Source organism: Dreissena polymorpha, chromosome 1, assembly GCF_020536995.1.
Source record: "Dreissena polymorpha isolate Duluth1 chromosome 1, UMN_Dpol_1.0, whole genome shotgun sequence".
NCBI classification, from domain to species: Eukaryota; Metazoa; Mollusca; class Bivalvia; order Myida; family Dreissenidae; genus Dreissena; species Dreissena polymorpha.
In genome coordinates this window covers 143,869,752-143,895,207 of record NC_068355.1, presented here as the reverse complement: position 1 = coordinate 143,895,207, position 25,456 = coordinate 143,869,752, and the positions used below count along the sequence as shown (strand labels likewise).

The 25,456-nt window shown below is 37.0% G+C and overlaps 1 protein-coding gene across 1 annotated transcript in view; it reads left to right on the top strand.

Annotated features, from left to right (window-relative positions):
* Positions 1-25,456, top strand: part of LOC127853742 (N-alpha-acetyltransferase 25, NatB auxiliary subunit-like) — a 96,417-nt gene that overhangs the window by 38,462 nt on the left and 32,499 nt on the right. Inside the window, exons 13-23 of the mRNA XM_052388489.1 lie at positions 1,530-1,619; positions 2,151-2,261; positions 2,911-3,080; positions 7,263-7,310; positions 7,567-7,670; positions 7,998-8,050; positions 10,661-10,776; positions 14,278-14,484; positions 14,999-15,122; positions 17,427-17,486; positions 19,115-19,212. Coding sequence (XP_052244449.1) covers positions 1,530-1,619; positions 2,151-2,261; positions 2,911-3,080; positions 7,263-7,310; positions 7,567-7,670; positions 7,998-8,050; positions 10,661-10,776; positions 14,278-14,484; positions 14,999-15,122; positions 17,427-17,486; positions 19,115-19,212 — 1,181 coding nt within the window. The remainder of the gene's footprint in view (positions 1-1,529; positions 1,620-2,150; positions 2,262-2,910; positions 3,081-7,262; positions 7,311-7,566; positions 7,671-7,997; positions 8,051-10,660; positions 10,777-14,277; positions 14,485-14,998; positions 15,123-17,426; positions 17,487-19,114; positions 19,213-25,456) is intronic.

Genomic DNA, 25,456 nt, shown 5'->3' with positions numbered 1-25,456 from the left:
AAAGTTTGCTCAAATTGTGCCCCTGAGGTTAAATTTGACCCAGCACAGGGGGGTCACAAAAGTGTACATGTGCTTAAATAGGGCCTATGTTTAAGTATTTGCACACGCCTAGAATATTTGTTTCAGCCTTTATTTCAGTAGTGGAGCGATACAGGGCCATCATGGCCCTCTTGTTTTATGTCCCCCACCACTATAGTGGGGGACATATTTTTTTTGCCCTGTCTGTTGGTTTGTTTGCCCAAACTTTAACATTTTGCCATATTTTTTGCAATATTGAAGATAGCAACTTCATATTTGGCATGCATGTGTATCTCATGGAGCTGCACATTTTGAGTGGTGAAAGGTCAAGGTCATCCTTCAAGGTCAAAGGTAAAAAAAATATAAAAAATCAAAGCGGCGCAGAAGGGGACATAGTGTTTCTGACAAACACATTTCTTGTTTCATTTTAATGCCCCCCTTCGAAGAAAAGGGGGTATATTGTTTTGCACATGTCGGTCAGTCGGTCGCTTGCTCTGTGTATGGGATAATGCTGCGCTTCTTCACTGTTTACCAGCTGCATCTACTAATGCTGCTAAAGTAGTATAAATATTAGTAGCTGTAAAGTTTATTATAATAATACATGTTAATTACTCTTTTCATAAGAAATATATAAGCTCTGGTGTTTCAAAACATAATTTTTGTTATAGCAATATAAATAATTATTTATTTTGCATATTTTTACTTTCAAATTAGGATTCAAACCGATATTCGATATCCGGGCCTTTGGATTCAAATTCAGATCCGATTGAAATTTTGGATTCGCTGCAGCACTAATAGGTACATTGATCATGACTGGCAGATGACCCCTATTGATTTTCAGGTCACTAGGTCAAAGGTCAAGGTCACAGTGACAAAAACGTATTTACACAATGGCTGCCACTACAACTGACAGCCCATATGGGGGGGCATGCATGTTTTACAATCAGCCCTTGTTTAATTGTCTGTAATAAAAATAAATAATCAATTGTCTTGATAGTGTCAAACCGCCACCTTCAAACTGTTTTCTTGTTGAGCCATGTATTCTGATTTCAGGATTTGCACTCTATAAATAGCCTTAAGACTGACTTTGCAGAGGAAGTTAATTTCTTGTCAAAAAATGTCAACAGACAATATAGTATGGAAAATATTCATAAATAAATGATTTTGTGTTATTAAGTAACACTAAATGAACAATTTATAAAACAGGAAATTTTTTATAAGAGCTCTGATGAATTACAATTTTGACCTGTTTTTGTCGCATTTTTTATCAGCAAAACAAATGTGATCTGGCCGAAAAAAATATTCTGTTACGACTGCATAATGTGGGAACGTTCTATTATGTAATTTCACGCGATATCTATAACCACGACTCTAAAAGAACACACGACTCAACAAAAAACTACCATACATATAATAATATCAATACAATTCCACATTTAAAGATATGTGTAGTATGATATTCACTTATTACAGGTTTGTCTTGTTCAAAAATGGTTTCTCTGTTCTTTCAGGTTCTGAGCTACTGACCACAGACTTGCAATACTGTGATAGTTATTTACTGCTTGCTGTGGCACTCTTATTAGATATCATGCATACAAACGGTAAGTAGAAGGCGGAGTCAAATATTGATAAATGAACAGATGTCAACTCTGTAGAAAAAGGCAGCAAGCAACATGATTTTGTCCTGATAAATTAGAAAAAATAGAATACATGTATGTTAATATTTGTAGGCACTTGCTGTGTTGATAAAATTTTCATTGTTTACAAAAATCCTTAAATCCATATGCCATTGTTTTCCACCAATATTTGAATATTTTCTATTGTTTCTATTAGGAAAATGTTGCTTCAGGTTGATGAGATTATTGATCAAATTTGAGCTTTGTGCTGAGAAAACTGGGCTTAATGCATGTGGGTAAAGTGTGGGCCCAGATTAGCCTGTGCAGTGCACACAGGCTAATCAGTGACATCACTTTCTACTTTTAGGGGATTTTTGTTAAGAAAAGAAAACTTGAACAAAAGTTGTGAGTGTAGTCAACAATAAGCCTGTGTGAACTGCACGGCATAATATGGAAAAACACTTAAACCCCAATATTCCCAGAAAGCCTATTTGTGAAGCCACTTTGATGCCACAGGTGACAGGAGACTAGTATGGGAGTGCATCATTCTGTTGGAGCAAGGCTTGGTGCACAGTCCTTCCAGCTCACAAATCAAGTTGCTTCTCATACGCCTCTACTGTTCAGTAGGTACGAGAAGAATTCTTTTAGTTGCATTGATTTGTATTTAGTTGCTGTGTCTTGAAATTGAATATGGTATGATTGGAGTTTTTAGGGGTAAGGATTATAAATATTAGTGAAGAATATTGTCCGAAATAAGGTTAAATAAAAACATAACAAACTACGCAAATTTTTATGTTGTGCCAGTTTCTCACCTATTTTCTTAAAAAAAAGATAAATCTATCAAATAAGGAAGCTACATGTGATTGAGGCCATGATAGCCATCCATTTGTCATTTATTTGGATACATGAGCTGTGTTCTGTGTTCTGGGAAAACTTGGCGTCATGCATGGTGTCCTAAGTTTCATCCCAGATGAGACTGTTAGACTTTTTTCTTGTTTATGTCTTTTCATTTTAAGGAAGTCTCTTTGAAATGAAAATCCAGTCTAATCAGAAAAGATCGTCCCAGATTAGCCTGTGCAGGCTGCACAGACCGACCCTGAACAATACATAATGTGGCTTGTATCTCGGCCCTTACTCAACATTCATTCAGAGACCAATCTTATATATCAGAATGGTGTATAGGGGTAGAGCCAAGAAACTGAACAATCTAAATAAGCATATCTTTCTATACAGACTACCAATATTGGTGGTATACTTACATTTTCGCCCGTTGCAGGTGCATTTGGTCCGTGCCCCAACCTGTATGATAGCATGGAGATCAAGCACATTATGAATGACACCCTGGGCTACATCGTATCCAGCCACGTAGGCAGGCTGGGACATTTCATGGCCGCTTGCTCTGTGTATGGGACAATGCTGCGCTTTTTTACTGTTAACCACAAAGAGGTAACATTTCTCTGATGTAATGCATAGAACATTGTATGTCCTTTTAAACGCAAGAAAGGGCAATCAGTCTTCTTTACCCTTACTTATACTGATGATACCTTTCAGGGATCTTTTATTTGCTAGTTGTCTAGGAAATAAATTAATAAATTGGTACAGACTCTGCCCCTCTCTTTGTTCATTTTTTTTTGTAAAAAAATAATCCATTAATGGATATTATTAATTGATTATGTTATTTTTATTTACCAATCAAATGGAAGCTCATGTTTTTGTCAGCACAATCTTTCATTGATCAGAAACGTTTTTGTTAATTTAACATTCTCTTGAATATTTGTTTGCTTCTGACATATTGTATTTTTACATATCATTCATTGGAGTGGACCTGTCTGTCCAGATCCAGTTTCTGTGTTCAAATCCTTTTAAGCTCGACTATTATATATGAAATATATATAGTGGAGCTATCCTACTCACAACGGCGTCGGCGTGAGCGTCTGCGTTAGCGTGCAGCTGTTGAAGTTTTCGTACTACCCCAAATATTTTCTTTGTCCCTTGACATATTGCTTTCATATTTTGCATACTTGTTTACCAACATGACCCCAACCTATAAACGATAGCAGACAACTCTATCAAGCATTTTGTCATAATTATGGCCCCTTTTCCACTTAGAATATGCAGCAAATGTTAAAGTTTGCATACTGCCCCAACTATTTTCAATGTCCCTTGACATATTGCTTTCATATTTTGCATACTTGTTAACCAACATGACCCCAACCTATAAACAAGAGCAGACAACTCTATCAAGCATTTTGTCATAATTTTTGCCCCTTTTTTACTTAGAATATGCATATTATTGATAAATCTATGTTAAAGTTTGCGTGCTACCCCAAATATTTCCTATATCCTTTGACATATTGCTTTTATATTTTGCATACTTGTTAACCAACATGACCCCAACCTATAAACAAGAGCAGACCACTGTATCAAGCATTTTTACATAGTTATGGCCCCTTTTACACTTAGATAGTTGAAAATTTTGCTTAAATTGCGATGACTTCTTTATTTATGATCACATTTTATTAATTCTTTGACAAAACAACACTTACCTGAATACCACAATGGATTCCACCCAAACAATACCCCACGCCCCTACCCAGAATCCCTCCCCCCCCCCCCCCCCCCCCCAACCTACTGCCCCCTCAATTTTTTTGTTTAAACATCATCTAATAAATTACCCCACCCCACATTATACCCCCCTCTCATCCCGCTAACCACCCCCCCCCCCCCCCCCCCCCCATCCCCTTACCCCCCCCCTATCCCCCCCTACCCCCCTACCTCCCCCCCCCAATTTTTTTTTTAAACATGTTATAAATTACCACACCCCACATTATAACCCCCCTACCCCCCCCCCCCCCCCCCAATTTTTTTTCTTTCTTCTTTTTTATTTTTGAAAGATCGTCTAATAAATGACCACACCCCACATTATACCCTCTCTCAAATCCCCCCCCCCCCAAAAAAAAAATTTTTTTTTTTCCTTTTTTTATTTTATTTTTTGAAAGATTGTCAAATAAATTATTGAATATGAACAATTTCCCCATGATGGCTTATGTTATAATGTCAAGCACTCGAATAGTCGAGCGCGCTGTCCTCTGACAGCTCTTGTTAATGGAAGGATTTTAAAAGAAATGTTTTCTCACCTTCCCACTATAACTTCCAAATGTTGGTATTGATTGTAAGATTTATTTGTATTAATATTCCAATTTACCATTCTCATGCTCTTCTGTCTATCGTCTTAACTGATGCTTTTCTGTCTTTGGTCAAGGTGGCAACTCATATTTTTCTGTCTATGGTCAAGGTCACAACTCATGTACTTTTGTCCATGGTCAAGGTCACTACTCATGTTCTTTTGTCTATAGTCAAGGTCACAATTCATGTCTTTTTGTCTATGGTCAAGGTCAAACTTGTGTTCTTCTGTCTATGGTCATAGTCACAGCTCATTTTCTTCTGTCTATGGTCAAGGTCACAACTCATGTTCTTTTGTCTATGGTCAAGGTCACAACTCATGTTCTTCTGTCTATGGTCAAGGTCACAACTCATGTTCTTTTGTCAATGGTCAAGGTCACAACTCATGTTCTTTTGTCTATGGTCATGGTCACAACTCATGTTCTTTTGTCTATAGTCAAGATCACAACTCATGTTCTGTTGTTTATGGTCAAGGTCACAACTCATGTTCTTTTGTCTATGGTCAAGGTCACAACTCATGTTCTTTTGTCTATGGTCAAGGTCACAACTCATGTTCTTTTGTCTATGGTCAAGGTCACAACTCATGTTCTTTTGTCTATGGTCATGGTCACAACTCATGTTTTTCTGTCTATGGTCAATGTCACAACTCATGTTTTTTTGTCTATGGTCAAGGTCACAACTCGTGTTCTTCTGTCTATGGTCGAGGTAACAGCTCATGTTCTTTTGTCTACGGTCAAGGTCACAACTCATGTTTTTTGTCTATGGTCATGGTCACAACTCATGTGCATCTGTCTATGGTCAATGTCACTAATCGTGTTCTTTTGTCTATGGTCAAGGTCACAACTCATTCACTTCTGTCTATGGTTAAGGTCACAACTCATGCTCCTCTGTCTATAGTCAAGGTCACAACTCATGCTCCTCTGTCTATAGTCAAGGTCACAACTCATGCTCCTCTGTCTTTGATAAAGGTCACAACTCTCATGCTCCTCTGTCTTTGGTAAATGTCACAATTGTAATGCTCCCAAGGTCACAAATCTCATGCTTCTCTGTCTATGGTAAAAGTATCAATTTAAGGTATAATATCATGAATGCCATTTGAGCTCTCTTCCTTCTTAACTGGCCCCACATTATATTCAACAACAAACATGCTTTGGCGCCAAGACTTTTTTAGCTCATCTATTTTTTGAAGAAAAAAAAATGAGCTATTGTCATCACTTTGGCGTCGGCGTCCGGTTAAGTTTTGCGTTTAGGTCCACTTTTCTCAGAAAGTATCAATGCTATTGCATTCAAACTTGGTACACTTACTTACTATCATGAGGGGACTTGGCAGGCAAAGTAAGATAACTCTGGCGTGCATTTTGACAGAATTATGTGCCCTTTAACTTAGAAAATTGAAAATTTTAGTTAGGTTTTGTGTTTAGGTCTATTTTATTCCTTAAGTATCAAAGCTATTGCTTTCATACTTGCAACACTTACTAACTATCATAAGGGGACTGTGCAGGCAAAGTTATGTAACTCTGACTGGCATTTTGACAGAAATATGTGCCCTTTTTATACTTAGAAAATTGAAAATTTGGTTAAGTTTTGTGTTTAGGTCCACTTTATTCCTACAGTATCAAAGCTATTGCTTTCATACTTGCAACACTTATTAACTATCATAAGGGGACTGTGCAGGCAAAGTTATGTAACTCTGACTGGCATTTGGACGGAATTATGGGCCCTTTATACTTAGAAAATTGAAAATTTGGTTAAGTTTTGTGTTTTGGTCCACTTTACCCCTAAATTATCATAGATATTGCTTTCATACTTGGAACACTCGCAAACTATCATAAGGGTACAGTAAAAGGACAAGTTGCATAACTCTGGTTGTCATTTGTACGGAATTATGGCCCTTTATTTATGATTAGATTTGATTGATACTTTGACAAAACTAATCTTACCTGACATACCACAATAGACTCCACCCAAACCATCCCCCGTGCCCCCCCCTATTTTTTTTATTTTTGTTTTAAGATCATCTCACAAATGACCACCACACCCTCACACTATACCCCCCCCCCCCCCACCCCACCCCCCCCCCCAAATTATTTTTTTTGAAACACATATATTTATTTTTATTATTTTATTTTTGAAATACTGTCCAACCATCGCACCCAAGAATCCCCTCCCCCCCCCCCCTCCCCACCCCCGATTTTTTTTTTTTTTCATTTTTTTTCCGCATTATTGGAAGATAATGTAATAAATGTCCACACCCCCACACTATACACCCCTCTTCACTCCACCCCTCCCTCCTTTGTGATTGAAATTGAGAGTCCCTTCACCTTTAAAAAGAAAATAGATGAGCGGTCTGCACCCGCAAGGCGGTGCTCTTGTTTGACTTGTGTTACCATCTTACACATGTTTATATCAGGGCTTTGGTATTTAAAAACTGTTTAATTGTTTCAGACAGCAGAGTATTTGATAGCTTCCTACAAGTATGGTTCTTTTACAAAGGCAAGTGAACTCTTAAAATATAGTTAATTGAATGTTAAGTTTTTTAGTGTTTGTTTTTTTATCTGTAACTAATATCTGTTTAGCTGACCTATGCATAACATACTCAAGATTAATCAATTATTTTCGGTCTCATTGCTGCTTCTATTGTACATTTTTATTCTGTATTAGATTGTCAGTTGTTGCATTATTGTATTGTGTTGCATTTCACATGGAACATAAACATTAATTGAACTGTGGCTAATCATGTGTATTGCAGATTCTGGAGTTTGTTCAGTTTCGAGAGCGCCTACAGAACTCCCTGCAGTTTGCAAGTGCAGGAGTGGAGAGGAAGCTCCTGGATATCATCCTCGACACGAGCAGGTACATAGTAGCAGTAGCATGTGACTATGGGTCTAATGACATGTGCAGCAAAGCTAATCTGGGACAACGCTACGCTCATGCATTAAACCCAGTTTTAACAAATCTTGTAAGTATATATGTTATTATTATCTGTATAAATGATATTTATGCTTGTTCAGTTACTCATCAAATCACGTAGTTCTGATTATTATTTCCATGTAATTGTTATTATTATCTAAACCTCAATAGTGAACACGTATTTTAATAAAAAGCATTATTATATATATTATTAATAAATTATAAATATTTGCACAATTGATATGCCCCTTCATTGTTTCTGTTCTCAAGCCATTCCACAACTGAACAGATGGTGATGTACATGGAGATCGATCCTGCAAATAGTATGTATTAACAAGGAATAAAGATTGCACTTATAAAATAACTTGTCCTTAATGTTTGTAGCTTGATTTTTCTAAAAAAAGGGCAAGCTTTTTTACTTGCCCCAGCGGTGTCGTCCAAACTAGGTTAAAGTGTTTGGGTTAGCTTGTATCTGTTGAATAGCTAGAGGGATTTCATTCAAACTTAAAACATGTATTTTGCTTGTTAATAAATTATGACTGTTGACCAAGCTTGGTTACTGTTGTTAAAAATGACTAAAGTTAAAAGCCATGTTGATCTAAGCAAATCTTAATATAATCTAAGTTTTTCAGTAAGCTAGTTTCATGTGAGATGGCTTGAAGGATTTTGTTCAATCGTTAAATATGTATTTCTTATATTTATGCTCAATTTTGTCAATCATTAGCTCTAAACTGCTTGTGAACATCCCGAAGGCACGTTTGTTCTAATGAAATCTCGACTTTTTGCAAAAGTGGGTCTTGTGGGGTCAGAGACTTGGTCACATGATCTTATGAAATAAAAAGCATTGAGCACTCTAAAAAAAGGTTTATGGTTTATGCTAAAGTTTACCTCAATATTTCAATTGGTGTGTATGCATTTGATTTGGACATGCTTGTATTTATATTTATGCCCCCCTTCGAAGAAGAGGGGGTATTTTGTTTTGCTCATGTCTGTCTGTCCGTTGGTCCGTCCACCAGATGGTTTCCGGATAATAACTCAAGAAGGCTTAGGCCTAGGATCATGAAACTTCATAGGTACATTGATCATGACTGTCAGATGACCCCTATTGATTTTCAGGTCACTAGGTTAAAGGTCAAGGTCACAGTGACTCGAAATAGTAAAATGGTTTCCAGATGATAACTCAAGAATGCTTAGGCCTAGGATCATTAAACTTCATAGGTACATTGATCATGACTGGCAGATGACCCCTATTGATTTTCAGGTCACTAGGTCAAAGGTTAAGGTCACAGTGACTCGAAATAGTAAAATGGTTTCCGAATGATAACTTGAGAATGCTTACGCCTAGGATCATGAAACTTCATAGGAACATTGATCATGACTGGCAGATGACCCCTATTGATTTTCAGGTCTCTAGGTCAAAGGTCAAGGTCACAGTGACTCGAAATAGTAAAATGGTTTCTGGATGATAACTCAAGAATGCTTACACCTAGGATCATGAAACTTCATAGGAACATTGATCATGACTGGCAGATGACCCCTATTGATTTTCAGGTCACTAGGTCAAAGGTCAAGGTCACAGTGACTCGAAATGATAAAATGGTTTCCGGATGATAACTGAAGAATGCTTACACCTAAGATCATGAAACTTCATAGGTTCATTGATCATGACTGGCAGATGATCCTATTAATTTTCAGGTCACTAGGTCAAAGGTCAAGGTCACAGTGACATGAAACAGTAAAATGGTTTCCTGATGATAACTCAAGAATAATTAGGCCTAGGATCATGAAACTTCATAGGTACATTGATCATGACTGGCAGATGACCCATATTGATTTTCAGGTCACTTGGTTAAAGGTCAAGGTCACAGTGACAAAAAAAATATTCACACAATGGCAGCCACTACAACTTACAGCCCATATGGGGGCATGCATGTTTTACAAACAGCCCTTGTTATTATTTACTGCATTTATCAATAAATATTACATTGTTTTGAAATGTTATGATTAATTTATGTCTTTGAAATACGCATGCCAATTGTCTTTGGCAAGAAATGGATAGGATATACTGTGAAACCATTTATTTTTGTCAGCACGAAATTTCGTCATTTAAAAAAAAAGGACTATTTTGTTAGCACTTAAACTTGCTGATTTTTGATTTTGAAAAAAAAAATAAAAAAAATTGCGTCAGTCAATATTCAATAGTTTACACAAATCGTGTAAGGGAAAGTGGGAAGATCCTTGGAGTCACTTGCACTTGGGGCCTGTTTGTCACATGCCAATTTACTAGTCTTTTGTTATGAGGTGATAGTAATGAACCCTTTTAATTGTATACAATTTACAAGTTCATTGTTCAACGGAAGCAACCAAACAAAAATCAATATGTTCTTAATTAATTTGCAATTATTGCGCAGAATCTATTTCAGTCAGGTGTTGATCACACATCGTCATCTTTTAATTTCTTTTATTGTCTTTGATCCGGATCCACAGCGTGAGGGCTGTTAGCTCTAATCATTACTATTCTACCTAACGAAATCAGCACATTCCATACAGCTTTACTGCATTCACATTTTACAGCAATGTCACGTGTCAGTTAAGAACACTGTATAATGCACACCCCTTTGTGTCAAAACCAGATTTATTTTGATTACGAAACAGACAAAATATATATGGGTGGATAACGTTGGATTTAAATGTTTCATGCCTAATGTACTAGGGTCGTAATTTTGTTAAAACAATGGACATTATTATTCGTAAGGATATTAAATTCGTCCATCGGGCCACTGACGAAATAGACAAAAATTAATGCCTGACCTACAATAATGGTTTCACAGTATGTTGATATAGTTCTCATTCATAAACCTACAATGTAAATGCTATGAAATAACAAAATATAACTAAAATATATGTGTCTCAGATTCTGATTAATTTCCCAGTAAAAACCTGTTATGATCGTCTCCGTGACAACCGTGACCTGTCAGTGGTTCTGTGCTGGGACCCGTCCTCCAGTTACGACATGGAAGCACTTCAGCAGCAGTCTCTTAAGGAGGAGGTAAGTGAGGGAACCACAGGAGTACTGGAAGTGTTTCTCATTTCTGTCTACCTCTGTCATTATGTTTATTGAACTGCAAAACTTCTTTACTGAACAATTCTGAATAATTCAGTGGGTTTCTTTAACCAGTGTTCGACACTAACGGGAGACCGAGACTCCTAAAAATGAGACTCGGACTCCTTGCTTTTGCGTCAGGGGAGTCCGTCGGACTCCTTTAAAATCATCTTTGAATTGAAAAAAAAATAAGTTGATTTCCTTACTTGTTTCGCAAGATCAGAATATCTGAACTTTTGATGATCCAAAAAATGTGCTACAAATAATTCTGCTTGTGCAAATGGACAAAAACGAAAGAATCTGATTTTTAGCTCATCTATTTTTTGAAAAAAAATTATGAGCTATTGTCATCACCTTGGCGTCGGCGTCGGCGTTGGCGTTGGCGTTGGCGTCGGCGTCCGGTTAAGTTTTGCGTTTAGGTCCACTTTTCTCAGAAAGTATCAATGCTATTGCATTCAAACTTGGTACACTTACTTACTATCATGAGGGGACTGGACAGGCAAAGTTAGATAACTCTGGCGTGCATTTTGACAGAATTATGTGCCCTTTTTATACTTAAAAAATTGAAAATTTTGGTTAAGTTTTGCGTTTAGTTCCACTTTTCTCAGTAAGTATCAATGCTATTGCATTCAAACTTGGTACACTTACTTACTATCATGAGGGGACTGGGCAGGCAAAGTTAGATAACTCTGGCATGCATTTTGACAGAATTATGTGCCCTTTTTATACTTGGAAAATTGACAATTTTGGTTAAGTTTTGTGTTTAGGTCCATTTTATTCCTTAAGCATCAAAGCTATTGCTTTCATACTTGCAACACTTACTAACTATCATAAGGGGACTGTGCAGGCAAAGTAATGTAACTCTGACTGGCATTTTGACAGAATTATGTGCCCTTTTTATACTTAGAAAATTGAAAATTTGATTAAGTTTTGTGTTTAGGTCCACTTTATTCATACAGTATCAAAGCTATTGCTTTCATACTTGCAAGATTTATGAACTATCATAAGGGGACGGTGCAGGCAAAGTTATGTAACTCTGACTGGCATTTGGACGGAATTATGGGCCATTTATACTTAGAAAATTGAAAATTTGGTTAAGATTTATGTTTTGGTCCACTTTACCCCTAAAGTATCATAGATATTGCTTTCATACTTGGAACACTCACAAACTATCATAAGGGTACAGTAAAAGGACAAGTTGCATAACTCTGGTTGTCATTGTTACGGAATTATGGCCCTTTTTTGACTTAGTAACTTTTAATATATGGTTTAATTTTGTGTTTCGATCCACTCGAAGTATCAAGGCTATTGCTTTCAAACTTCAAATACTTACATGCTATCATGAGGTTACTGTACCTGGCAAGTTGAATTTTACTTTGACCTTTGAATGACCTTGACTCTCAAGGTCAAATTATTAAATTTTGCTAAAATTGCCATAACTTCTTTATTTATGATTAGATTTGATTGATACTTTGATGAAACTACTCTTACCTGACATACCACAATAGACTTCACCCAAACCATCCCCCGTGCCCTCCCCCCCTCCCCCGTGCCCTTCCCCTCCCCCCCCCCTAATTTTTTTTTTTTTTTTTTTTTTTTTTTTTTTTTGTAAGATCATCGCACAAATGACCACCACACACCACTCACCACTATCCCTCACACACTACCCCACCCCACCCACCCACCCCCCCCCGAATTTTTTTTTTTTGATATTTTTGTTTGTTTTTTTTTTTTTTTTTTTAGATCAATCTCACAAATTATCACCACACCCTCACACTATACCCCCCCCACACCATTTTTTTTAAACGGTGATCGATTGGAAAATACCGTCCACCATCCGCACCAAAACCCCCCCCCCCCCCCCCCCCCCCCCCCGATTTTTTTTTTATTTTTTTTTTCGCTTTTTTGGAAGATAATGTAATAAATATCCACAACCCCACACTATACACCCCTCTTCACTCCACTCCTCCCTCCTTTGTGATTGAAAATGAGAGTCCCTTCACCTTTAAAAAGAAAATAGATGAGCGGTCTGCACCCGCAAGGCGGTGCTCTTGTTTTTATTTTGGTTCCCTGTCACTGTCCATGCGTGTAGTAATAGGGGAACATGCAAACTATGAAACGATCGTGGTCGTTTGTTTTCACTGATATTTTTGCTGAAGTAAATTAGCTTCGCCAAACAATTTATCATGACTTTAAAAAGCATCACAATACTCGAATTTTGTTTACACATTGTACGTTTAATGGCCCCAAGGTACTGAAGATTGGACCGGCTGTGAATCATTTGAGCGTGAATGACCCGTGTCACTATTAATTGATGATTTCAGTGGTTTATTGCAGTTTGTAGGCATTTTCATACCAACCACACTAATCAGTTTCTACTGTGTACTCCTCCACAATAAAATCATGGCAAGTTACTTAAGAGACTGATGATGGAAACTGGGTGTAATCCTCCTGGAAATTGTGCTTTGCATGCAATATATTGTCTAAACATGTTTTCAAGTGTAAAAACTCAATAATGAAATTAGAATTAAATTGCGTTTCCCAATTCCCATGTTCTTGGAAATATTATATGGAATGTATATAAAGCAATGAGAAATAGAGGGTTGTTACACCTTTACGATGTGATTTAGTATCTTTGACACTAACACAACAGAAGGCTCCGAGAATGTTTTTTAATCAATATGTCGAGGTTAAACGAGCAATCATAATGCATAAAAGATAATAGTATATGTTGAAATCTTACAAAGATTAAGTAAAGTATTAACTTTAATATTACTGGAATGCGTTAAATATTTGGCAATGTGGTATAACAAATATTGAACAGCAGTCACTTACAACTTCGATCGGAAAACAAACATACAATAAAAATTTTACATTTTATGGATTGACATGTGTTATTGGCCGAAATATGATATAAAAAGTGTCTTAATTGTTGGACTCCTTGAAATCTGTCCGGACTCCTAAATTTCAAATGCTAGGAGTCCTCGGACTTCTTACTCACATTAGTTAGTGTCAAACACTGTAAACAAATTCTTAAACATAGTTTTTGTCCATATCATCTTTTCAAAATAGTTTTTTACATGGGTTATATAAAAATCATATGATCGGCGTAATGTATTAAAGAATCACTTTAAGTACACATGAAGAACATAAATGATCATAATATTTGTGCTCCAAAGGCACTCTAATTATAGTATGGTTTCTTAGCTTGGACTCAGTTATCTGCGTTACTTGCGAGATACAGATGTATATCAGACAAGCAGACAAGAGTGAAAGTTCAGCACCAATATGTAAATGTAAAACATAAAACAAAAACAGAAACAAAAGAAAGTGGCTTGCTAATAATTAAACTGATGACTTCAATGTTCAAAGCTGTAAGTGCTGTATCACAATAAAACGTCTCATCAGAAAAAATCCTCAAACTAGCAACATGTGCCATCTTTGCAGCTGGCCTGGTTGAAGGTTCGAGACCTGATGCTGCACATTTTGGCTGGCTGTGTTAAGCTGGGACAGGAGATTGACCACGACCACCAAACCAAGAACGGCATTGCCAATGAGGGCCCTGTGCCTCTGCATTTGATGCTGTCAGATCTCCAGACACAGCTCTCCAATCACATAGAAACATGTAGGCAGTGCTATTCTCAGGAAATAAAGGTATTTGTATGGAATGTACAAAAGATGCTTGCTTATGTTGTGTTAAAGACTTTGTGACCTGCCCGCCTTCTGCTTCCGAAAGTCATGATTAAAAGCACAATATTGCAATTGTTCTATTGTAGTCCCAAAGATACATATCAGTACTTTGATTTACTTACAAAATGTAAACGTGTTTCTCTATTTCAGTCTTTCTTGCATGTTGTGCAAGTTGAAGTCTAAATAACTATTTATAATGGTTAATGAACATATATGCATATTGATTTATCACCAAATTTATGGTATCCAATGTTGTGTTTTGTAAGTAATAAGTGTAAGGACCTCGCTTGCTAACCAGTTTCATTAAGTGTTGCATGCATTTTAATTATCAGCAGAAATTTATGTTGAAGAAGATTAATTTATTGAAAAAATAACTTGAAACTTCAAATATCATATGAAAGTAAAAAACAACAACAAAGCATTGATAACATGCTGCAGGTGAGCAGTTTCAACAGTATAGTGTATGTATATATTTCAGTATCCTATACAAGGTCCATTCCGCACCCGACTGAGCACCTATCTGAGGGGAGGCTACTCCAGCATGTTCCTAGAGATGCACAGCAATGTACTATATGTGCAGAGCCTCTCTGATATTGATTTAGGTAACGGGCTTTATAAAAATGTGAAGGGAAAATGGAAATAAGTGTTAATATTAATGTGGTTGCCCATTTGATTGAATCTTCACGGTGTTCATGTGGAGGGTATGTTATTTGATCCATGTAGCAGTTCCAAATAAATTGTATTATTTACAGTCTTACTTGAGAACATCGGTTAGTCAAGGGATTTGACTGTTGTAGACAGGTGACCGTTGTTTTCAGGTGACCACTTTCTAGATGGTTGGTCAGTACGTAGTATTGCTATGTCGTTACCCCACCCAGTCCTTTGTATACAGTGTATTGAAAACAAAGGCTGATGGCCGATTACATGTTTTTAGTATAATTACACAGAATAATTTCTTTGGAATAATACAAATATCGTTTAAATTGATATAAATTCATACCTTTGATAAAACTTGCGAGTGTATCAACGATAATATTATTGTTTACTCATGCATCTCATTCAAACAGTAAATCGGACAGTTGGTATTACGTTCTTTGAAACATATTTCTTAGATATTGGTTGTCATATGTAATAAACGTAACGTCCTGACTTGCAGATAACATAATATTATTAGCTTTTCCCCTAAAAATTGTAAGACAGTTCTACATGAAAAAAAATTGCAATAAATGCTGAAAGTTTGTCTTTTTTGCCACAATTGAAGATTGCTACTCCTTTCATGATCTGCTCATAACAACACTTGCTAGCTATTTTTTTATTGTTTACACCTTATCAGCGATAAAGATTTTTAGCTGACCTGTCACAAAGTGACATGGTGAGCTTATGTGACCGTGTGATGTCCGGTGTCCGGCGTGTGTGCGTGCGTGCGTCCGTCAACAATTTGTTTGTGTAGACAGTAGAGGTCACATTTTTCATCCAATCTTTATGAAATTTGATCAGAATGTTCATCTTGATAAAATCTGGGTTGGGATTGTATTTGGGTCATCTGGGGTCAAAAACTAGGTCACTAGGTCAAAAACTAGGTCACATAATAGGTCAAATAACAGAAAAACCTTGTGTAGACAATAGAGGATGAGGTTTTCATCCAATCTTTATGAAATTTGGTCAGAATGTTTATCTTAATGAAATCTGGGTTTTGATTGTATTTCGGTCATCTGGGGTCAAAAACTAGGTCACAAGGTCAAAAACTAGGTCAAATAATAGAAATACCTTGTGTAGACAATAGAGGTCGCAGTTGTCATCCAATCTTTATGAAATTTGGTCAGAATGTTTATCTTGATGAAATCTGGGTTGGGATTGTATTTGGGTCATCTGAGGTCAAAAACTAGGTCACTAGGTCAAATGATAGAAAAACCGTCAACAATTTGTTTGTGTAGACAGTAGAGGTCACAGTTTTCATCCAATCTTTATGAAATTTGGTCAGAATGTTTATCTTGATGGAATCTGGGTTGGGATTGTATTTGGGTGATCTGGGGTCAAAAACTAGGTCACTAGGTCAAAAACTAGGTCACTAGGTCAAAAACTTGGTCACTAGGTCAAAAACTAGGTCACTAGGTCAAATAATAGAAAAACATTGTCACAGTTTACATCCAATCTTTATGAAATTTGGTCAGAATGTTTATCTTGATGAAATCTGGGTTGGGATTGTATTTGGGTCATCTGGGGTCAAAAACTAGGCCAATAGGTAATATAATAGAAAAACCTTGTGTAGACAATAGAGGTCGCAGTTTTCAACCAATCTTTATAAAATTTGATCAGAATGTTTATCTTGATGAAATCCGGGTTGGGATTGTATTTGGGTCACCTGGGGTCAAAAACTAGGTCACTAGGTCAAATAATAGAAAAACCTTGTGTAGACAATAGAGGTCACAGTTTTCATCTAATCTTTATGAAATTTGGTCAGAATGTTTATCTTGATGAAATCTGGGCTGGGATTGTATTTGGTTTGTCAGGTGAGCGATTCAGGGCCATCATGGCCCTCTTGTTTTATTTTGTCCTGCCCACATTCTATAGCTTTATTACTTTGATAGACAACATCACAGCCTGGTTTGACTGTTTCCTTTTCGTACCTTGAAAAAACTGACTTGTGACCACAAAACACAGGTGAAAAATGGCATTGGGAGGAAAATATACTAGATATTGGTTGTTATAGACAGGTGACCGTTATTCTCAGCCGAAATTTTTGTTGTTGGTGGGAATCCATACTGATCCCAGTAGGCAGGGGACTGTTGTTCCCAGGTGCTTGCAAAGTCAGACTGGACTGTAGTTATTTTTTTTAAGACTTATGTGCTGATGTTATCTTTTATTTCATGAATTGCTGTTTAAAACAATTATGATACTTATTTCAGAGAAAATTGAAGCAAGTAAAGAAGAGAGTTTGAAATCAAAAGTGCCAACTATTGCAGAAGGTATGTGTTTGTTTGCATTGAATTTATGTGCAGTTTTGGGACCTGTGGTACTTATCCAATTCTGCATATGATGTGTATCTTGCTGGGCTATGTGGAGAGAGAGATACAAACTTAAGACTAGGTCAGCTGGTTAGCTCTGGACTTTCTTGTAGAGTCAGTTACTTCAGCTTAAAACTTGCCACATAATGTGTATGGGGCTTTGTCATTAAATTGTTATCCCATGCCATAGGCGGAGGGATATTGTTTTGACGTTGTCCGTCTTTCCGTCCCTCCGGCACTTTTGTGTCCGGAGCCATATCTTGGAAGTGCTTTGGCGGATTTCATTGAAACTTGGTATGAGTATATATATGGATAAGAGGATGATGCACACCAAATTGCATTGTACACCATCTGTTAATAACGGAGTTATGGCCCTTTGTATCTTAAAAAAATGCCATTTTGAGTGTCAAATATAACACTTGTGTCCAGAAGCATATTGGCGGGGGATATCAATTCAACAAATTTGCTTGTTTGTATGGCGATTCACCCCCCCCCCCCCAATCTGTGCTTTAAGTAAGGCTGTTACCACTTTTTGGCATTTGTATGTTCACATGGTAATGGAGAGCTTGTTAGGCCAAGTTTATCAGATGTTTTCAGGAATTGTTTGGTTCTTGCACTATAATTATCTAAAAAAATAAGCTTATCTGATTGTACTCGCTGTTTTCATCTGGTTTATTCCAAACTATTGCTTTCAAAGATTGCTTTCAACTTAAAGGAGGCGCACCTGTACATTAGCTCTTGATTCTATTTAAAAAAACAACTTGTGTGTAACATTCTGACCTTGCAAATACAAACATGTCTTAGATTCATCATAATAAATATTCAACCAACAGGTATCAGCTCAACAGTACAAGCATTTTCATCGGTGAATATTTTCAATTAAGACCGGAGATTATGAAATTTTTAGGGTCGGAGCCGTTTTAGCCAACCTGAGCGGTTGTGCTCATGGTGAGCTTTTGGGATCACCTTTTGTCCTTTGTCAACATTTTTCCTTGTTAACACTCTAGAGGTCACATTTTTTGTCTGATCTGATGAAACTTGGTCAGAAAATTTGTTCCAATGATATCTTGATCGAGTTCGAAATTGGGTCAAGTGAGGTCAAAAACTAGGTCTCTAGGTCAAATTGAATAAAAAGCTTATTAACACTCTAAAAGTCACATTTATTCTCAAATCTTCATGAGACTTCGTCAGAGCTTTTGTCCCAATAATATCATGTAGTAACTAGTCATCCCCTATAACATCCACAGATGCTGAGATGCTCATCTCATGATCTCAAAGCTGGACAACAATTTGTGGAAAAATGTACTTCCATTTTCTTGTGCTGATGCTCATAATTAAATCATATTACTCATATTACTTTTATCCAAAATATAGATTTGTTGCAACTGGTAACAAATGTCTATTTAAAAAAAAAACACACACACACAATCTGTTTATAATGCATATATGTATATATCTGCCGAAACAACAAACCCTTTTCACAAAACAATGTGAACAACCCTTGCTTAACGTTAGTACTACTCAGGGGAGTGACACAGGACCACCATGGCCCTCTTGTTTCAAGTTCCTTTGTGGTTTTGTATTTTAAGAGCTTATGCAGAAATACCCTTGTGTCCTTCTGCTGGAGGATGGAGACAGGAAGAGTATTGACCCAATGGTTCTAGAACATACCGTGTTACTGGCAGAGGTATGATTACTAGTGATTGTTTTACAACCGTTTTAAAAATGGGATGTATTCTTGAATAACCTGTAAGGGGACAGGTTGGCGGGGCTTCCAGGAAAACAGCAGAATCAAAGAAAACAATATCCACGAAATTATTTCAATGTGATTATGGCATAAAATCTTCGCTTCGTTAAAGTAACTAGTAAGATCGCTTTAAGCATTTAAGAATTTTTGCCCATGAAATAAAAAAAAATAGATAAAAAAAAAAAATTGCACTTTAACTCATCTAACTTACTGGTAGTGATTCTGTTTATGGACATATCCCCTTGGCCCAGTTTGATAACCAGCAAGATCATCTGATGCACTACTGCATTTGGCCATTAAATTATAGAGAATATGACAAATAATGTTGTTTGCTTTCAAAGGGTTTCTGTTCAATTACCTAGGATTGCATAAAGTGATCGGGGTGAAACTTAAGATATAGTAAACTTGAATAAAAATCTAGTTCTGGATTGAATGTGGGACTCATCAGTTCAATGCATGGTCACTATTACAAAAATAGAAACATTGGTTTCTGCTGATGGAGGTATTATGCAAAAAGTAATTTAAGGGGAAATTGTGCTGAAAATATGTGCCTTTGCTGCTCCAATGTGCGGGAACAAAAACTGTCATGTGACCACAAATGCGAACGACCACGGCTATTTTGCGGACAAAACGTCAATCAAAGGTATGTTTTTTTGTATTTTCTCCGTTTTAGCTGAACACGTTACAATGTCTTGGCGCACTGTGCACAGTGCGAATTCTACTTTTCATTGATGTATTGCTCATATATTTAGGTATAATACTTTCTTTCGAACTCGACGATGCAGACAACCACACATTTTTATTAGCTCAACTATTATATATGAAATATATATAGTGGAGCTATCCTACTCACCCTGGCGTGAGCATCTGCATTAGCGTAAGCGTCTGCATTAGTGTGCAAATGTTAAAGTTTTCGTACTACCCCAAATATTTTCTTTGTCCCTTGACATATTGCTTTCATATTTTGCATACTTGTTAACCAACATGACCCCAACCTATAAACAAGAGCAGACAACTCTATCAAGCATTTTGTCATAATTATTGCCTCTTTTATAATTAGATTTTATGCATATTATTGATAAATCTATGTTAAAGTTTGCGTACTACCCCAAATATTTCCTATATCCTTTGACATATTGCTTTTTAGCTCACCTGAGCGATAGCTCGGGGTGAGCTATTGTGATCACTCACCGTCCGGTGTCCGGCCATCCGTCCGTCTGTCTGTCTGTCTGTAAACAATTTGTAAACATCTTCTTCTACTAAACCATTGAGCCAATTTCAACTAAATTTCATGTGGAGCATCCCTAGGTCATGGGACAAAAGAATTGTTAAAAAAAATTTGATCACATAACCAAGATGGCCGCCATGACCATATATGGTAAAAACCTTAAAAAATCTTCTTGTCAGAAACCGCTCATCAGATTTTCAAAAAATTTCACAGGGATGACCTTTAAAGGCTCCCCTGAAAAAGTTGTTCAAAGAAATTTGATTCGTCAAAAAACATGGCCGCAGGAGCTCATTGAACTTTGCATGTTTATTCGTTTTTGCCTATTTTGTGAAAACTTTCAAAAATCTTCCACATTTTTTGTCCGATCCTTTCCAAATTTGCACAGTGTCTTTATATCAATGAGGACACGAACCCTACAAAAAATGAGCATTATTGGTCCATGAAGTACAGAATTACCTCCCCTTGAATTGAGAAAATGGTGTTTATGCAATAAAGTCCAAATTTTTCATCCAATTCTTTTCAAACTTGCACAGTGTCTTCATATCAATGAAAACTCGAGCCCTGTCGAAAATGAGCAACATCGGACCATTAAGTCCAGAATTATCTCATTGAGATGGCAGATTTAGAAATAATTATAGTGTACTCTTTTTTCCAATTAATAGTGCTATTAGAGTAAAGGATTTGCTGGCTACAGGCCAGGTTTCTCTTACACGATTCTCTTCTGATGGCTTTGCTGCAGACCACATAAACCCTTAACCCAGAACAGTTAATTCTTTCTGCAAATGTTTGTGACTGTGGAAATCATTGAAATAAAAGGAGAAATTGCTGAAATTAGCATTTTCTCCTTTCATCACAATGCTTCCTACCCTATTAAATCAGTTTCTTCTTATTCCATTATAATTTAATTTGTCGTCTGCAACCTCTTTCAATTTGGAAAAGGGTTAACTACCAGAAATCAATTAATGCTGTAGTTTTGTTGATGAGAAATTATTTTTCCTTTAAAATGGGAGGTGATTATTGCTTAGGAAATTGCTCTGGTAGGGTTGAATCATTGTGGGAAATTGAGAAATTGTTCAGTCCAAAATATGTTGATTGGTAAAGGGTTAAATGGATACCATTTTTAAAATGGGAGGTGATTATTGCTTAGGAAATTGCTTTGGTAGGGTTGGATCATTGTGGGAAATGGCTCAGTCCAAAATATGTTGATTGGTTAAGGGTTAAATGGATACCATTTTTTTCCAAGTTACCCTTTTCCTTATGCGAACATGGGTTGTGGATGATATCTTGTCAATTTTGAGAAAAAAGAGGAATCTCTTCAAAACAAGCAAAAATTCCTTTTATCTCAATGTTTAAGTCCACTTTTTAGCGTACCTGAGCAGATCATATTTTCCTCCTAAACCATTGAGCCAATTTCAACCAAATTTCATGTGGAGCATCCTTACGTCACGGGAAAAAAATATTGTTAAAAAAAATTTGGTCACATAACCCAGCTGGCCGCCATGCCCATATATGGTCAAAACCTTAAAAAATCTTCTCGTCAGAAACGGCTCGTCGGATTTTCAATTTTTTTTACAAGGATGATCCTTAAAGGCTCCCCTAAAAATTTGTTCAAGAAAATTTGTTTCTTGTCAATTACCATTGGGCCTAAGGCTATTAAATTTGTTCAGGTGAGCGATTCAGGGCCAATGTGGCCCTTGTATATGTTGCATACTTGTTTACCAACATGACCCCAACCTATAAACAAGAGCAGACCACTGTATCAAGCATTTTGACATAATTATGGCCCCTTTTACACTTAGATAATTAAACATTTTGCTTAAATTGCCATAACTTCTTTATTTATTTTACAACTGCAACAATTAAATAACAACACATTATTTAGTTAACTGGATTAATAATACTTTGTCAACATAATTTGCTTTCCAATACTGATTACGTGAATATAAAACAACATATTATAAAGTATACAACAACATATCTATTTAGTATAAAAAGTAATTAAAGTGTGGAATTGAATGGCCGCAGCGGTACTAAAAAGACAGCCAGTGGTAACCACAGTACCAAGGTTGGCTGTCATACGTGACACGGATTGTCTTGAAAAATTATGTCTACTGGAGGTGGATGAGCACCCGTTAAATTACTTATTTGAAGTTACGCCATTAGCAGCAACACCGATGCCCAATTAAAAAATGTTTCAGGAGCGACAAACTAGGAAAACCATACACCTGACTGGGCTAAACCTAGTTCTACCAATCGCTTGACAGACACTTTAACACACGATACCACTTATCGCTCCACCAGCGATTTTACACTTTTTTGGAGTCGGACATTTACACACTTTATAACTGGACAGCGATTAGACACTTTAAATTCGGACATTTATACCACTAATCGCTCCACCAGCGATTTCACACTTTTAAAACACTTATAACTCGGACCATCACAATAATACCACTAATCGCTCCACCAGCGATTTCACACTTGTTAGGTCAGACATTCACACACTTTTAAACTCGGTCCATAATACTATTTATTGCTACACCAGCGATTTCACACTTTTAACACTTTATAACTATCGTTACACCAGCGATTTCACACTTTTTACACACTATAACTCGGACCAACGGTTACACACTTTTAAAAACGGACCTTCAACCAAAGTTTTTGCCCTACAGTATTGCTACTATGTTATAAACTTAAGGCTATAATTTCTTTGACATACCCGAAAGGACCCGCTGATGATACACAGTAGCGCAGAGTCCATTCATGCAAATGTGTTAAGTCATTGTCTTTAAAGGGATCTTTTCACGCTTTGGTAAATTGACAAAATTGAAAAAAGTTGTTTCAGATTCGCAAATTTTCGTTTTAGTTATGATATTTGTGAGGAAACAGTAATACTGAACATTTACCATGGTCTAATATAGCCATTATATGCATCTTTTGACGATTTTAAAACCTAAAAATTATAAAGCGTTGCAACGCGAAACGATTGAATAATTTGGAGAGTTCTGTTTTTGTCGTTAAATTTTGTGAAACTACGAAGATTGCTTATATAAGGTATAGAATACTTCATGTATATGTACTCGGCGGAATAGCTCAGTAGGCTAAAGCGTTTTTACTTCAGGACTCTGGCAGGACTCCAGGGGTCATTGGTTCGAAACCTGGTCCGGGCAATATTCTTTTCCTTTTTTTAATCTTATTCTTGATTTTTTACTGGAGCTTTTACGATCCAATGTTTACATTTATCGATATAAAGCATTTAATGAATAAGTTAAAAAATGCCAAAATCTGTGAAAAGGCCCCTTTAAGGTTAGCCTTAAGAGATATATGTTTTAGAATAAGTAGGCATTTACCCGAAAGAAAACGCTAATGTTACAAGTAACGCAGAATCCATCTGAGCAAATGTGTTAAGTCAATGTTGTTAAGGTTAGCTTTAAGAGATATATGTTTTAAAATAAGTCGGCATGCCCATCCGACCTTGGCAAACAGAATTTTCCGCCACAATAAATTTTACAAATTTATCCCCCATAAATTCTGGATAAGCCCATTATGAATACTTCAAGATGACGTCGCAAGTACAATCGAGGTATAGTTCGAGTCCAACGTCCGATAGATGGACGCCAACACTGCGGAAGAAACCTGGCGTATCAGAATCGACCGGTACCGACACCAATTCAAATTTCGCAAATTTTGCCGCGTGCAGACGGCCCCAACGATTGATGCACTTTCTTTTCCGGTCAATCCACCGCTCTGACTCGCCGGTGTCGCTAAAAATTCAATCGAGGGAGATGGTCAATCCAAACCAAGAGGGAATAGAAAAGAGCAACCCGAATGTAATTAAGTTCACGTTTAATTATGTTTCGTAATTTGTTGGAAGATATATTGCGAAGGTCATTGCCCCCTAAATTGATGAAAATAATGTATGGTGTTTTATTCAAAAGCACGTTAGATTCTATTTAAGTCCGGGACTAGGCCCATGACATCCTGCGCATGCCCCACCAACCGATTTGTTTTGCTGCAGGGGTGCTAAGAGTACGTTTGCCTGTCTGAATGGTGCGAATGCCGGCCCAGTACGGGATCGAATCCCATGAGAACCCAAATATCTAAAAAAATAAATTAAAAAACTTGCTTTGAAATAATGCTCTTGAAATCTATTGAATATACGCGGTATACGCCCCCTTTGACCATCGCCCCATCAGCCTGATGGTGGCTGGCGGGATTCCCTCGGAGTCAGTAGCTCTACCTATCCTGAAACTTTGAGTTTTAATATGATGATTATTTAACTTGCCGGACAACAGACACTTTGATAAAACCGATACAAATTGGTTGCTAGTGACTGGGCGACCATCGAGGTGGCAAAAACACGGACCGATGCTTTTGGGTCGAACTTCAAGATAGTTAATTAGCGACCGGACGGGACACAATGCAGACTCAGGCTCCTGTGGGATCCTGAGTGTAACCGGAGTACCGCGTTGATTTGTTTTATATTTTCCAAGTGTGATAATTACGGCGTGTTTATCCCCCGTAATACTTATATAGGCGAATTGTAACTGACAACTTCTTTTTGCGGTTGAGACCAGTTCACTGACCCGGAATAGACCGAAATATGCCAGCATAAACATGGCATTGAATAGAGCGTGTTCAAAGTCATTATAACACACCTTAGCTAACTGCGAGACAATAACCGCCAGCAGTTTTCGTGTGATAGGCGCCCGCGTATCGACCGTGGTTTGCGACCGAGTACAGCCTTCAAGCATTTTTTTACTACAAAATGTTACTGATATTGTACCATCCCATATTTTTATGAATATAGGACAAGCCTGAAATGTAGCTCTTGATAGATTTAGGTGATAAACTTTCGAAACAATAGGCTACAAAGAGAACTACATGTTGTTGATCCACTGGCCAGTTGCTGCTTAGACTATATGCAGATCGAAAATTGTTGAACAGGCTACA